Source organism: Archocentrus centrarchus, chromosome 22 (genome assembly GCF_007364275.1).
Source record: "Archocentrus centrarchus isolate MPI-CPG fArcCen1 chromosome 22, fArcCen1, whole genome shotgun sequence".
Classification (NCBI taxonomy): domain Eukaryota; kingdom Metazoa; phylum Chordata; class Actinopteri; order Cichliformes; family Cichlidae; genus Archocentrus; species Archocentrus centrarchus.
The window spans coordinates 10,646,791-10,660,143 of record NC_044367.1 but is presented as its reverse complement, the minus strand read 5'-3'; the positions used below and the strand labels follow the sequence as shown (position 1 = coordinate 10,660,143).

The following is a 13,353-nucleotide window of genomic DNA, read 5'->3' as shown; positions in this document are numbered from 1 at the left end:
CATAACACTGTTCATTCAAACTGCGAACTGAAACTAATAAATTGTTTTAAGTGTGATGCATGTGCTGCAGGTTTTATGCCTTGGCGTTAATGTAAGTTGGCCACACAGGAGCGACGGTAAATAACTAAATACAAATACTGATGCATATGTAAAAGACTCAGGAAGGAGAGACACCACACTTGCCTGTTTCCGGGTCTGAGCGCTAGGAAAGGATGGGCAAGCTGTCGGTGTGTTGTTGTTTGTATATCCGAGGTCAGCCCATTTTATTTGTAACTTGTGTATTCCTTAAGAAGACTTCCTGAAACTATTTTATCAAAGTATCAGGTACTCGACAACTGAGACTCTGAGTGTGCTAGGCGGCGCTGTAACCTCGTTTGGCTAACTTATTAGCCGAGTCAAGCTAACTGACAAAACGCACCAGTGACGTTCCCGGAAATAAACGTGACTTTCAACATAAAACACACCACGTCCCGCCTGAAGTTAACTCTTTTACTTTGAAAATTCAAAGAAAATTTGAGTGAACGCTCTTAGTTTTGTTGTGTCATACTTGACACTGGTGTAACTACTGAAGTTGCACGCATTTTAGCTACGCTGGCTATAACAGTCGTTATATACTGTAAGTGACTTTGAGAAATCGATTTTACCCGAACTTTGACGGATCTTTTTTCATTAGCTGACAGATGTAGCATGCTAGACGCTTTCAAGGAGTCTTTCAGAAAGAGTTGTCGTCGGGCCTGTTCGGGTTATTTTCATCACTGCCATTGGCTAACAAGTTTCTAAACAGAAATGGCACTGGAGGACTATGAGAGGCATTTGGACTCGTTAAGCTCGGAGTTGAGCAGCGGGTCTGTGGTCAGCGAGCGATCAGCTTTAGCCCCGTTTAATGGCGAAGAGGAGAAGTTGCATTACATTCCTATCCGGATCCTCGGAAGGGGGGCGTTTGGTGAAGCAACCCTGTACAGAAGGACAGAGGTAAGCAGGGTATCGTTTCTCCATCAACTTTTCTGATGCTGTCAGAATCGCGTCGCTAACAGAGCTACATTTTGCCTTGTAAGTGAATGCCTCACTGTTCTCCTCTTTGCACATCCTTGGTATTTCTCACCGTGGCCCTGAGAAATTCTTGGATGAGAACAAGATGAATGACTTTCTCATGCATTGCCTGTTCACCCTTTATTACATTTGGCTGCGAGTCAAATGTGTGCTGTTATTCTGATGACATCTGGACCATTGTTTGAGGCTCTAATTTATTGATTTTGCTTCCCTAGGACAACTCTCTGGTGGTATGGAAAGAGGTAGACCTGAACTCGCTTTCTGAAAAGGAGCGCAGAGATGTCATGAACGAAATAAGCATCCTCTCCATCCTTGAGCACAACAACATCATAGCCTACTTCAATCATTTCATGGATAAAAATACTCTGCTCATTGAGTTGGAGTATTGCAATGGTAAGATGACACACCACCCTCCTCTGAAGATCTGATTGAGGTTAGTTTGGGTGTTGCTCATCTGTGACCGAATGATAAATTGTCCCATCATTGCAGGAGGAAATCTGTATGATAAAATCATCCAACAAAAGGGGAAACTGTTCAGTGAGGAGGTATGAATGGACCATTACTGGCTGCTTATTTTAAACAAAACAATCCTGATATATTTGAATCTTTTAACATGTTTTCTTCAGGTGGTCATATGGTACCTGTACCAGATTACTTCAGCAGTGGCCCACATTCACAAGGCTGGAATCTTACACAGGTAGGAGGCTACTCATGTTCTTACTGACTGGTATCCAGTGGGTGATTTTTGCTGATAAAACTTTTTTTTCTTATTGCAGAGATATCAAAACTCTGAACATTTTCCTGACAAAAACTGACCTCATTAAGCTGGGCGACTATGGCCTCGCAAAGAAGCTAGACTCTGAGTTTTCAATGGCAGAAACTGTAAGTTGTGACTCCTTCCCCAACCTCTTAAAACTGGAGGCTATGATTAAGGAAATCTCAACAGTTGTTAATCATCTGTTCACTCTATTTACACTTGGTGTAGCGCTAGTGCGGTTCTTAGATTTGTGCCTGCTTTACATAGATGACTTCAAGATAAACTCGCTCTCTTTCTTTGTAGCTGAGGCACAGTTTAGTTTAGATTATCTTAGCAAAGATGGTGATATTGTAAATGTAAACAGTAGGTGTGTATATTTAGCATTCATCAGCCACCTTGCTGCTGTTTACTAATGAGAATCTGCACTAAATGCAGCTGTTTACTGAGAGTTTACTTTGTAGATACGCAACTGTGTAGTTGTAGACATTATCTGTATATCAAATTGAGAGAACGTATTGTGCTAATTTTCTTTATGCACTTTTTCTTCCTTGGTATGTCCAGTGTGTGGGAACTCCATATTACATGTCACCTGAGTTGTGCCAGGGAACAAAGTACAACTTCAAATCAGACATTTGGGCCATGGGCTGTGTCCTCTTTGAACTCTTAACTCTTACAAGAACATTTGATGCAACGGTAGGTTCTCAAGCTTTCTGGTAGTAATCGGACCTTGTGTGGATTAGCTCCACCAGAATGAGTTAATCGTGATGTTTCTTCCTGCACAGAACCCCCTGAACCTCTGTGTGAAAATAGTCCAGGGCAACTGGACTATGGAGTTGAACTCGGATGTTTATTCATCTGCGTTGGTCAAGCTTGTGTATGAGTGTCTCGATCAAGTGAGTGAGAAGAACAATCACGGTGTTGTTTCGAGTTAAACCAATGGTGTGACGCCGCAGATGTCACTGTTGTTAAGTAACAAGCTTCGATTAATATCACTAAGGCTTGTGATCTTTTTGTGTGTCAGGATCCTGCAAAGAGGCCCACCGCTGAGCAGATTCTGGACCAGCCATTCATTTTCTCCTGCCGACAGTAAGAACATTTTGCATCCTCTCATTTTCTCATTATAATAAAGATGCACGACTCGTTAACAGCTTCACTGTCTGACAGGGAGCTTGATGAGCGAGTTTGCCAGCTGAATTCAGCCATGAAGAGACCAAAGTGAGTTAACATTTCCACAGATGTATGTTCTCCTTTGTGCAAGTAGGTTTCACATGCCCGAAGTATGTTTTCACTGATTTTTGGTGCATGTGCAATAGGCTGAGTACAGTGAGTGAGAGTCCTGTTGCTGTGGTGACTCAACGCTCGAGGGATGTGTATTTCTGGGGTGGAGGGAAGTTCACCCCTCAGAAACTGGACACTTTCAAAGGAGGCAGCAGCGCCCAGTATGTGTGTGCAGGAGAGAGCCACTTTGCAGTTGTGTCAGTGGAAAAGGAGCTGTATACCTGGGCTGTAAGTATCAATCCATCACTCTAAGAAAGACATGCTGGATCCAGTTGTTCTTGTGCCGCATTATAAGGAACTTTCTCAACCCCTAGAATGTTCAAGGTGGGGCCAAGATGGTCGGCCAGCTTGGGCATGGAGACCAGGCCTCATACCGGCAACCAAAGAAGGTGGAGAAGCTGATAGGGAAGGCTATCCGACACGTGGCATGTGGGGCTGACTTCACTGCCTGTGTCACTGGTGAGTGGAGAAAGCTTCCTGCCCAGAGGTTCTGCAAAGCTTCAGCACGGCACTATAAATGGGGCTTTAAAAGGAAAAGGGGTCTGTAAAGCCACACTTTTTCTCAATAAAAATTCTTCTGCTTCCTTTGCAGATGAAGACCAGATGTACATGTTCGGGTCAGACTACTACGGCTGCATCGGAGTGGAGGGCGAGCTGGGCATGGAGATTCTGGAGCCAGTTCTTCTGGAGTTTTTCGAGGAGCGACCTGTCCGCCAGGTTTCATGTGGAGACAACCACGTGGTGGTGCTGACTCAGAATGGCGACATCTACTCGTGGGGCTGCGGAGAGTATGGTATATAGGGTTGCTGTATGTACTGTTGCTTTTAGCTGATGTTTGTAAGCATCTGCCAGGTTGTTTTTGCTTTCATAATTGTAGCCAGTAGGTGGAGACAGTGTCACTTAAATTTAAAGCATTCAAAATTCCTCAACTTCTCATCTTTTTTTTTTTTTTTTTCTTCATACTGTAGGACGTCTTGGCCTGGAATGTGAGGATGACTTCAATTCTCCTATGCAAGTAAGACTTACTTCAGTGCGATAGCAAAAGCCTTCTAGGAGCCAGTTAAACATCCAGGTAATATAAATCTGTTTTTTTTGTTTTTTCCCCCAGGTGGAGGTTCCTAAAGGTGCTGCTATCTCCTCAGTGTCATGCAGCAGTGATGGGACCTTCTTTCTGACAGAGACTGGCAAAGTCTTAGCATGTGGAAACAATGAGTTCAACAAGCTGGGGCTGAACCAAGGAATCTCTGGAATCAAAAACCACCCTGGAGAGGTAATGAGCTGTATTTAAAGTATTATAATAATAATAGACTTGCGCTCTGGCTCGTGCAGCTGTGCTCATAAATGCCTTTTTTGTGTCCCCATGCATGCCACACCAGGGTTACCAGGGGATCCCATACATCACCACACTGACCTTGGTAAAGCAGCTGTCTCGTTTCAAGATCCGGGTCATAGCTCCAGGGAAGGCGCACACAGCTGCCATTGATGGTACAGCAAAAAACAAAGAGTTATTACTCTTTTAAGATGTGTTACAGTTTCACAGAAGTTTCATTCATATCATTTTTGTTTATGCAGAACGTGGTCGTCTGATCACCTTTGGCTGCAACAAGTACGGACAGTTAGGTGTGAAGGACTTCAAGAAGCACCAAGGTGTCCAGGTCCTTGTTGGCCCCTTTGGAGGGAAGATAGTGACCAAAGTGTCTTGCGGAGACGGATTCACCATTGCAGCCACAGAGGGTAAAAACACGTACACTACTGTGGTTTAACTGTTGCAACAATATGAAAATTATGATTTTTATGTTAAACTGTGTGGGAGTTGTTTTTTTTCCTCTCCAGAACAGTCTGCCAATAATCTTTTTTTCTTTTTCTTTTGCAGACAGTCAGATCTTTGCGTGGGGAAACGCAGGAAATGGGAGACTCGGAATGCCTGCTGATAAAGGATTCGGTTCCGAGGTTTGCCCTGCCATGCCGAGGCCAATCTTTGGTTCCCTCCACCATGTCCCAGACCTTTCTTGCCGTGGCTGGCACACCATTATCATAATGGGTCTGTCTAGAAAATCACTGCAGAGACACCAGTACGATTAATTTCACAGAACAGCTGTCTGTAATTAATGCTTGTTTTTCCTTATTTGTAGAAAAAGTGCTCAACTCAAAAACCATCCGCTCAAACAGCAGTGGACTGTCAATTGGTAAATACGTTTCTTGAAACTTGTGTTTGGATTAATTTGGTTTTCTTGATGATAAATCTACATTTCTTTTTTGTATGTATGTGTGTGTGTGTGTGTGTGTGTGTGTGTGTGTTTGTGTGTGTGTATCAGGGCTGGGCCAGGAGGAATCCCCACCCACTTCTGTGGATCTGGACATAGAACCTGGCGCAGAGACAGAGTGTCGCGACAGGGGTCTTGGGGGTACAATGGAGGTTAATACAGATGATTGCTTCCTGGAAACCCCAATGATGTCAATGACCAATCAGACTGGGGACAGCTCCTGTCCTCTGTGGCTTAGAAAGGTTTGTTACCATGAAAGCACAAACAAATAAGAAAATCTTGAATTCATATGAAAAATCTGAATTGGGGCATTCTGTTCCAACAGGAGCTCGAGGATGCAGAGGTCATCCCGATGCCAGACAACTCTGAGACGTCCACTCCAGACCAGCTCGCTTCTTTCTCTGAGAGCGTTACTTTACCATATGAAGAACTGAAAGAGCTTAAGGCTGCTGCAGCAGCAGTCAGCACTAAGAAAGGCTTGTCGGTAAAGCAATCAACTGTGCATGATTTCCAGTTTATACTCTTAATAAAATAGCTATATTCATTCTTACCTTTCTCTGTGTTGGCTTTACAGACAAAACGAATGAGCTGTGATAAAGTGAATGGACTGATGGAGGCTGAGGGCTTGGGAAGAGGAGATTCTTGCACATGCTGCAATTCAAGTAGCGAGTTGGCACAGGTAACAATACCCAAAAATCCAAATTGTGAGTAAATGAGTACACTGCAGTGCTACAGTGACAGCAGGGCTTTTGTTACAGCTGCGAGAGACAGTCGCTCGCCAAGAGATGAGGATCCAGACGCTTGAAAAACAGGTAACTTTTCCTTTCTAAAATCCAGCTACTTCAGATCTCTTCGATTATTGTGTATAAATAACACCAAGCATGCATCTCTGCTGTCTCCAGATCAGCGAGCAGCGGAAGGAGAATGAGAGACTCTGGGCGGCCATCAGTCGCTCAGCTCTACAGGAAGCGAGATGTGACAGTAATGGAAACCATCCCTCTGATCGTACACGCAGGGGCGGAGGAGGAAGGAGAGGCGGACTCGCAAATCACGGAGGCCGATCTGCCGGGGCCAGCGTGTGAGGCTTGACCTGCAGACGTCCTGGCTACTGGAGAAATGCCAAACCTCTTAGCACGCACCGAGTTGAGCAACGGGAGGCAGACGCGCAGCAGAAACGTCACCCTCATTCCCGCTCAGCGGTTACATGACAGATGTTAGCACAGTGCTACGGGATTACATTTAATTGCGTAAATGTAATAATGTAACAGCGCATTGCACGCTCTCACTGCTCACTTGTTTTCACCTGGGCGCGGTGATCCAGCTCGATCCTCCAGACAGAAATGTTGGCTGGAATCAACAAGAAGCATCAGACCTTAACGCCTGCGAGAGACAATCTGATCATAGTGTTACGCTGCAACGTACAGCAGACAATAAGTCTACACGTTTGGTGGTATTAGTGTTTGCTTCACCCCTTAGTGCCTCAGATGTTAGTATTTATTAAATACCAAAAAAGCCTAGCTTAAGCAAATGTATCCAAAGTGTTGATACGTGCAGAGGTTTGTTAGCCAGAATGCTGGCAGCCTCGTCCAAAGTGAGAACATAACATATGCATCACATTTTGTTTCACTTTTTAAGTTTTCACTTCTTTTGATATTCCTAAAAGGTTAACGTGTTAAACACAATGCAGCCTCTAAACCTCTTTTCATATTTATCGCACATATTAGCTATTGCAGACTTATTCAAATTAACTCATGCAAATGTAGATGCATCTTAAATTTGCATGTTTTTTTTGTCGTATAAAGAGCACTTGTGTGAAGCGAGAAACTACTGATTTTTTTTTTTTTCTTTCTTTTTAATACAGCTGGGTTACTTTTCCGTGTTACCTGCACGTTACCTGTCTGTTTTCTTTGTGACACTGAACACTTGAACGGTTTTGAGTAAAATGTGGTCTTTCGGGCGTTTCTTGTGTAGATGACCCTGCAGCCATAATTATTTTTCTTTCATTTTATAACTTTTGTCTCTGATGCTTTCTGAATTTTCTTTTTTTTTCACTTTTGTGCGCCATTTGTTAAACATATCTGCCTTTTTTTTTAAAGCTCTGCTCGGTCTTTTTATTGTGTGTTTGTTAGCTATATGTATTTGTGTGTGGGAGGTCAAATGTCAGTAGAGCAGCATACCTTACAGAGTGCCTTAACAAGCTATTGAATCTCGAATTTGTGCACAGGTGGCTGCTGTGCCTTGGATGAATTTTTTATTGTGTGTTCAGCGTTTAAAAATGTGGTTTACTTTTTGTTTTTTTCAATAGTTTACCAAATACTGCCGGGATGTAACAGTTGCATAAGCTCTGCATTTCTCCCATTCACACCATTTCTTTAAGCTTTGTGTACAAGCCATAAATAAAACAGTTATCTTTCATTTTGAGTGTATAGTCAGTAGCACCCACACTTTGTTGCATTACTGTTTATTGATGTCAACACATGCTTGTAAAACATATATTAGACAATTCTGCGTAGTTAAGAGGGAAATCTTTAAATGCCAGCCCAAAGTGATCAAACTAGTAACTGACTTCTGATGTGCTGATGCTTGAGGCTCTCTTTGGCTGTGAGGTGGCAGCTTGGAGCCGAGCCTGAGGCAGATTGCTTATATTTCCCTTGCGGTTTTGTGTTCCCGTCTTTTTCTTTAAAGCCTGAACAAAAAAAAAAAAAAAAAAAAAGGATTGGATACAGTTAAAAAATAAGATCCAATACTCATAAGTAATGGGTATATCAGAGGGACAGCTTGAGTGTTTTGGAGACAAAGAGAGGCAAAGCTGAGATGGTTTGGGCATGTGCAGTGGAGGGACAGTGGATATGCTGGACAACAGATGTTGAAGATGGAGCTGCCAGGCAGGAGGAGAAGAGGAAGACCACAGAGGAGGGTTGTGGATTTAGTGAAGGAGGACATGCAGAGGGTTGGTGTGACAGAGGAGGATGCCAGTGACAGGGTGAGATGGAGGCAGATGGTTCTGTGGCGACCCCTAAAGGGAGCAGCTGGAAGAAGAAGACGACTCAGCAGGCAACATATTTTAAGAGCCTAGTGTTTCTACCCTGATGGTAAGTGAACTAAAATATATTTAATCAATGTTATGTGGAGACTAGTCTTGAAAATAAGCATGCACAACAGTACAGGTGATCAGAAACTCTGCAGTGTATCTCATATTTGCATTACTGAGCAGCTAAGCAGTGTACCTAACAAAGTGGCTGGTGACTGCATGTGTTAGTGTCTTACCTCTGGACTCTTGCTTCTGCTGCTTGTTTTCAGGTATTCCTCTAACACTGATCCTTTGGTCCTATTAATGAATGAGTTGAAGACTTGCCGATGTGACTTCTTCACCTTTTCACATATTTGGACGTGCTTCTCTAATCTTTCACTTGCAAACTTTCGGCTGCAGACTCTGCAAAGAAAAAGCTGGCGGCTGACTTGTGTGCTCTCCGTGAGCATGAGCTCCCCCTGCTGTGGTCCACTACAATGTGAAGGACTAGAATCCGATGGAAGAGTTGCATGTCTATGGTTTTCAGAAGGCACTGTACAAGCAGTTCTCTGTAGACTCTTCTGAGGTATGTCTTGTTCCTTATGCATCCTCCCTCTGTGTTTATTTTCTCTCATCCACCCTGAGTTGCCGACAGAAGCCATATTTTTTTCACTGTATTTTATTTTCTCTGCTTCTCCCTGAATGCCACCATCTTTATGGCCTTCTTTTCCTCTGGTGTGCTCTTTCACATTCTGCCATCTTGATCTGTTCAGCTCTCCGTTCACTTCTTGCTTGTTAAATATGATCTCTTGAGTGCTTTTATTTGCTTTTCTGTTTGGCTGAAAAGCTTCTGAAACTACCTGCTGTGCTTCCTTTGTATGCCTCATTCTGTCCTCAGTCCTCTGATCTTGTTTATGTCCAGGTTGCTGAAAATCAACATGCCTTCTATCTTGTGTCACTTTATCTCTGCCTCGTGCTGGCTCTCCAAACTGAAGCTCAGGTATCCTGGTATTTGTCTGAGCTTTTTGCATCTGAGCTTGTCCTCTGTTGTATCCCACCTCCCATCTCTTTTTCTCATTACCTCCAGCACTGTCAGCACTGTCCCTCTGGATCCTTTGTCTTAGTGTGTCTTCAAATTTCCAGAGCTTCTCCTGTAGCATGAGTTCTTTTGCCCGGATTGCTTTAGCCATCTGCTGCTCTCCATGGGGCAGTCTGTGTGAGGGTCTGATGGTCCCTGTGATGCCATCTGAATAATGCTTCTGGGGCAGCAAAGGAGCTATTGGTTGTGTTGAAACTTTGTTTTCAAAATCATCCAAATTGTGTGCAACTTGTGACCTGATAGATCTTATGTGGCTGACGGGCTTGTCTGGAAATGGATGATTTACTGCATCTGCTTCCCTATTAGGCATGCCATGTCTTTGCCCTGCAAAGCTGTGCTGCCCTTGAGAAGTGTTCCTTCTTCTTATGTGTGCGTGCATGACTTCATCTGGTGTTACAGATCATGTGCTGAATCCACAATACCAGCTGTTGGGGTCCTTTTCATGTATAATTTCTGGAGAAAAAGAAAGCAGCAAAAGGTTCAATGAGGAATATAAGGCACGTATGATATTACAGACCCAATGGGACAACATTCCTCTCCCAAAACTCCTCAGCTGGTCTCCTCAGTTCCTGGATGTTTATGGACCATTCTTAAAAGAAGAGGGGATGCTGCACAGTGGCAAACATGGGCCTGTCCCAATGTTTTTGAGACATGTTGCTACCATCAAACTCAAAACAACCTTTTTTCTTTTTCTTAAAATGGACCATTTTCTCATTGTAAACATTTGATATGTTTTCTATGTTCTACTGTGAATAAAATATGGGTTTATGAGATTTGCAAATCATTGCATTCTGTTTTTACACAGAATCCAAACATTTTTGGAATTGAAGTTTTACTATTTCTATCATTTAGGACTTTTTTTTTTTTTTTTTTTTTAGGTCAGTGTCAAATTACCCAAGCATTTCGAAATCAGTGTAATTAGTCTCTCTGGTTTCCCAAAGATTAAGCCCGGTCCCAAACTAAAACCTTTTTCTCACCTTTATTCAATTTTTCTTTTAGTCCAAGACTGGGCTTAATCCATGTCTCTGAAACAGGCTGTAAATGCAGAAAAAATAATAATGAAGTACAAAGGTAACAGACCAGTAACATGAAATCACTGTGCTACAGTGCAATTTGGCAGCAGATATTTTGGTTTCTTAAAAATAAAAAAAGGAACTGAACTTTTGGGCCACTTACTTATTCTGGTGCTTTCTGCCAAATTACAGGGTCTTTATTAGCACATTAGGCTCAGTTATTATGCAATTTTATGTTTTTTATACTTTGCACTTTTGGGACTTTGAATCAAAGAAATTGGCAGATGGAAGTTTGTTGATGAAACTGTGTGTGGTGAGTGTTCTTTCTTTCTTTCTTTCAATGGTTAAAAGTACTTTATGGTTAACTTTTTAGCAACAGTAACCATAAATGTGTAGCAAATAATGAGAACTTAGATAAATAATTTTGAAAGGAAGAAAAGGGACCCTGACCAGGATAAGCGGAAGAGAATGGATGGATGGAATTAGTCAATAATACTAAAAAATAATAAAGTTACCGATGCATCTTTTTTAAGGCCCGAGCACAACCTGTGCGAAAGCCCTATTGTATCTGCTTTTGATTATTTAGGCAAATGAATTGCTTTTTTAAAGGCCCAAACATGCTCAAAAACTCATGAAATTTTGCACACATGTCAGGTATGGTGAAAATTTACCTATTTTAATGGATATTATTCATGGCCCTTTCAAAATGGATCTACAGCGCCACCTTTAGTTCAATTCCCATGTATGTGTATGAAATTTGGTACACATATGTAACATGTCCAGACGAACAAAAAAGACCCCTGGGTCCAATGCCCTAAACCCAACAGGAAGTTCGCCATTTTTAATTAAATGGGCAATTTTAGCGATTTCCTGCCCTCATACTTTGTCTTAGTACTCCTAGGATTTATGTCATACTGTCTATGACTCCGCCAACCTCCGAGCGCGAAACGGCACGACTCGCGCCAGGTGCGAGGGCCAGATCATCACCGCTTGCGGCTTGAATTCTGTTTTGTTTTTGTTTGTTTTTTTTTCCAAAAAATTTCTTAGGTAAATGATAAAAGCCAATTTCCGAAAACGCTGAAATATAATCTGCTATCTACTTACCAGAGGAGAGGGAATATTCCCGTCCTTCCAATGTTTACATTTGTTGCCTAGGTACCAAGCTTTTCGACTGCTTTCTAATTGGTCCGTCCAAAAAAAAACAAAAAAACGCCACTTCCCACAATCCTCTGTCCTCCACTACAGTAAGCGGTAAGAATGCAAGAAAAATCTCAAATAAGAAGAAGTGGCAGGAATTTGGAGACTCAGCTGGCACTGGAAGATAACTGTACAGGATCCAAAGCTGTGTAGGTTTGAACAGAATGCAGGGCAGGAACCCAAAGAAGGGAATCTTGCTTCCTCGGTTGAGAATAGGGCATACAGGATTGAATCATACACTCCATAGAATAGGCAAACACCCAACAGGCCTGTGTATTTATTGCATTACACCAGAAACTGCTGTTTACGCTGGCTAACTTTGTAGGACAGCAACTCAAAAACTGCGCAAATTGTTATTTGCATATCTTCGGAATAGAAGGTCGATGGAAAGGATATAGTTTTTATTTGTTTTAATTAATTAATTTTTTTTGGGGGGGGGGGGTTGGGGCGTGGTATCATCCTGTCCACACTCCAGTCCAATAGGTGGCGGTAATACACTTTTAAGTTGGTTATCAACCGCGATTATGCTCTAAAGAAGAAGAAGAAGCGGCATATCGTTTGTTTTGAAGTTGCAGTAATTCAGAGTTGGGTCGGTGTTTTACGGCTTCTGGACAACATTCAGGTACACTAAATGACAGCAAGTGAGTTTTTGTGCAGTAACGCAGCGGAAATACGGAACTAAGAGTGTTTTGTGTCTCAGCTGGTATTTGTCGGTACATAAATAATGTTAGCATAGCTTGCAGCGACGGTGGTGTTTCAGCACCAAAGGACTGCCTTCTGTCTTCTTTTCTAGCTCCATTATGTCCGATGAAGATCTAATTTCAGTGGATTATGAGGTTTTTGGCAGAGTGCAAGGTGTATTTTTTCGGAAATATACCCAGGTGAGTTTGACATTGATGAACTAGGGTTCATATGTTAGCGATACCAGTTCGTATAAACCAAATTTTACGTTCATATTCCCTTGCTGTCCACGTTTCTGTGAATTACTGAAGGACGAATGTGTTATTCACAAGATCATTTTTAATTGAAAATGTAGCACAGCAGAAAGTGCAGCATTAAGAACAGTGTCCCTGTATTTCCATGCAGGTGCTTCTTTGCTAAAGCTCCTGTTGATGCTGCGTATTAAAACTAGCATTTTTAACATTTTATGGACTGACGTACCTAGCTCACTATTTCTCCGGTGGTGCCATTCTCTTACTCTTATGACATCTGTCTTTTCCCCGTCACAGTCTCCATAATAATGATGATGATCCCTCTGATTTTTTTTTTTTTTATTCAGGCAGAAGGGAAGAAACTTGGCCTTGTTGGTTGGGTCCAAAACACACCAGCAGGAACAGTTCAGGGGCAGCTCCAGGGCCCGCGCTGCAAGGTGAAACAAATGCAAGAGTGGCTGAGATCCACTGGGAGCCCCAAGTCACACATAGCCAAGGCGGAGTTCAAGAATGAGAAGAAAATTGACAGCCTTGAACACTCATCTTTCAGTGTTGTGAAATAACTCAGACTGTGCCTGTAAAATTAACTTATGTAGATGTTTTATTTATTTAGTCTTTTTTGTTTTTAATGGTTGGAATTCAGCACTTAAAGTGAATGGGGGGAGATGGGTACTGTATATGTTTGGTCTCCTTAAGATTCACAGAATATGAACAACATTAATAAATGTGAACTTCCTTCAACAGATTTCACAT

General features: G+C 42.3%; 3 protein-coding genes across 6 annotated transcripts; 2 read left to right on the top strand and 1 right to left on the bottom strand.

Moving 5' to 3' along the window:
• Positions 1-517: 517 nt before the first annotated feature.
• On the top strand, positions 518-7,764 carry nek9 (NIMA related kinase 9). Its single transcript, XM_030719599.1, has 23 exons — positions 518-972; positions 1,266-1,443; positions 1,540-1,595; positions 1,677-1,747; positions 1,827-1,932; positions 2,369-2,500; positions 2,590-2,700; positions 2,829-2,893; positions 2,972-3,022; positions 3,121-3,313; positions 3,400-3,544; positions 3,678-3,878; positions 4,054-4,100; positions 4,194-4,355; positions 4,462-4,570; positions 4,658-4,819; positions 4,959-5,126; positions 5,218-5,271; positions 5,401-5,591; positions 5,675-5,833; positions 5,924-6,028; positions 6,108-6,161; positions 6,252-7,764. The coding sequence occupies exons 1-23, from the start codon at positions 787-789 to the stop codon at positions 6,429-6,431; spliced, it is 2,886 nt and encodes a 961-aa protein (XP_030575459.1). The 5' UTR covers positions 518-786; the 3' UTR covers positions 6,432-7,764.
• Positions 7,765-7,803: 39 nt separating this feature from the next.
• On the bottom strand, positions 7,804-11,783 carry LOC115772626 (zinc finger C2HC domain-containing protein 1C). 2 transcript variants are annotated; one of them, XM_030718985.1, is made up of 4 exons: positions 11,576-11,618; positions 10,436-10,493; positions 8,617-9,911; positions 7,804-8,035 (listed from the first exon to the last, which is right to left on the bottom strand). In XM_030718985.1, exons 3-4 carry the CDS (start codon positions 9,835-9,837, stop codon positions 7,904-7,906), a joined length of 1,353 nt encoding a protein of 450 aa, XP_030574845.1. In that variant the 5' UTR covers positions 9,838-9,911; positions 10,436-10,493; positions 11,576-11,618; the 3' UTR covers positions 7,804-7,903. The 2 variants fall into 2 exon arrangements, with proteins under 2 accessions (XP_030574845.1, XP_030574844.1); XM_030718984.1 differs by lacking the exon at positions 10,436-10,493 and having other exon boundaries at positions 11,576-11,783.
• Positions 11,669-13,345, top strand: acyp1 (acylphosphatase 1, erythrocyte (common) type). 3 transcript variants are annotated; one of them, XM_030718986.1, is made up of 3 exons: positions 11,669-11,817; positions 12,462-12,549; positions 12,948-13,345. In XM_030718986.1, the coding sequence occupies exons 1-3, from the start codon at positions 11,729-11,731 to the stop codon at positions 13,161-13,163; spliced, it is 393 nt and encodes a 130-aa protein (XP_030574846.1). In that variant the 5' UTR covers positions 11,669-11,728; the 3' UTR covers positions 13,164-13,345. The 3 variants fall into 3 exon arrangements, with proteins under 3 accessions (XP_030574846.1, XP_030574847.1, XP_030574848.1); XM_030718987.1 differs by lacking the exon at positions 11,669-11,817 and adding an exon at positions 12,144-12,290; XM_030718988.1 differs by lacking the exon at positions 11,669-11,817 and adding an exon at positions 12,185-12,309.
• The last annotated feature ends 8 nt before the right edge of the window (positions 13,346-13,353 follow it).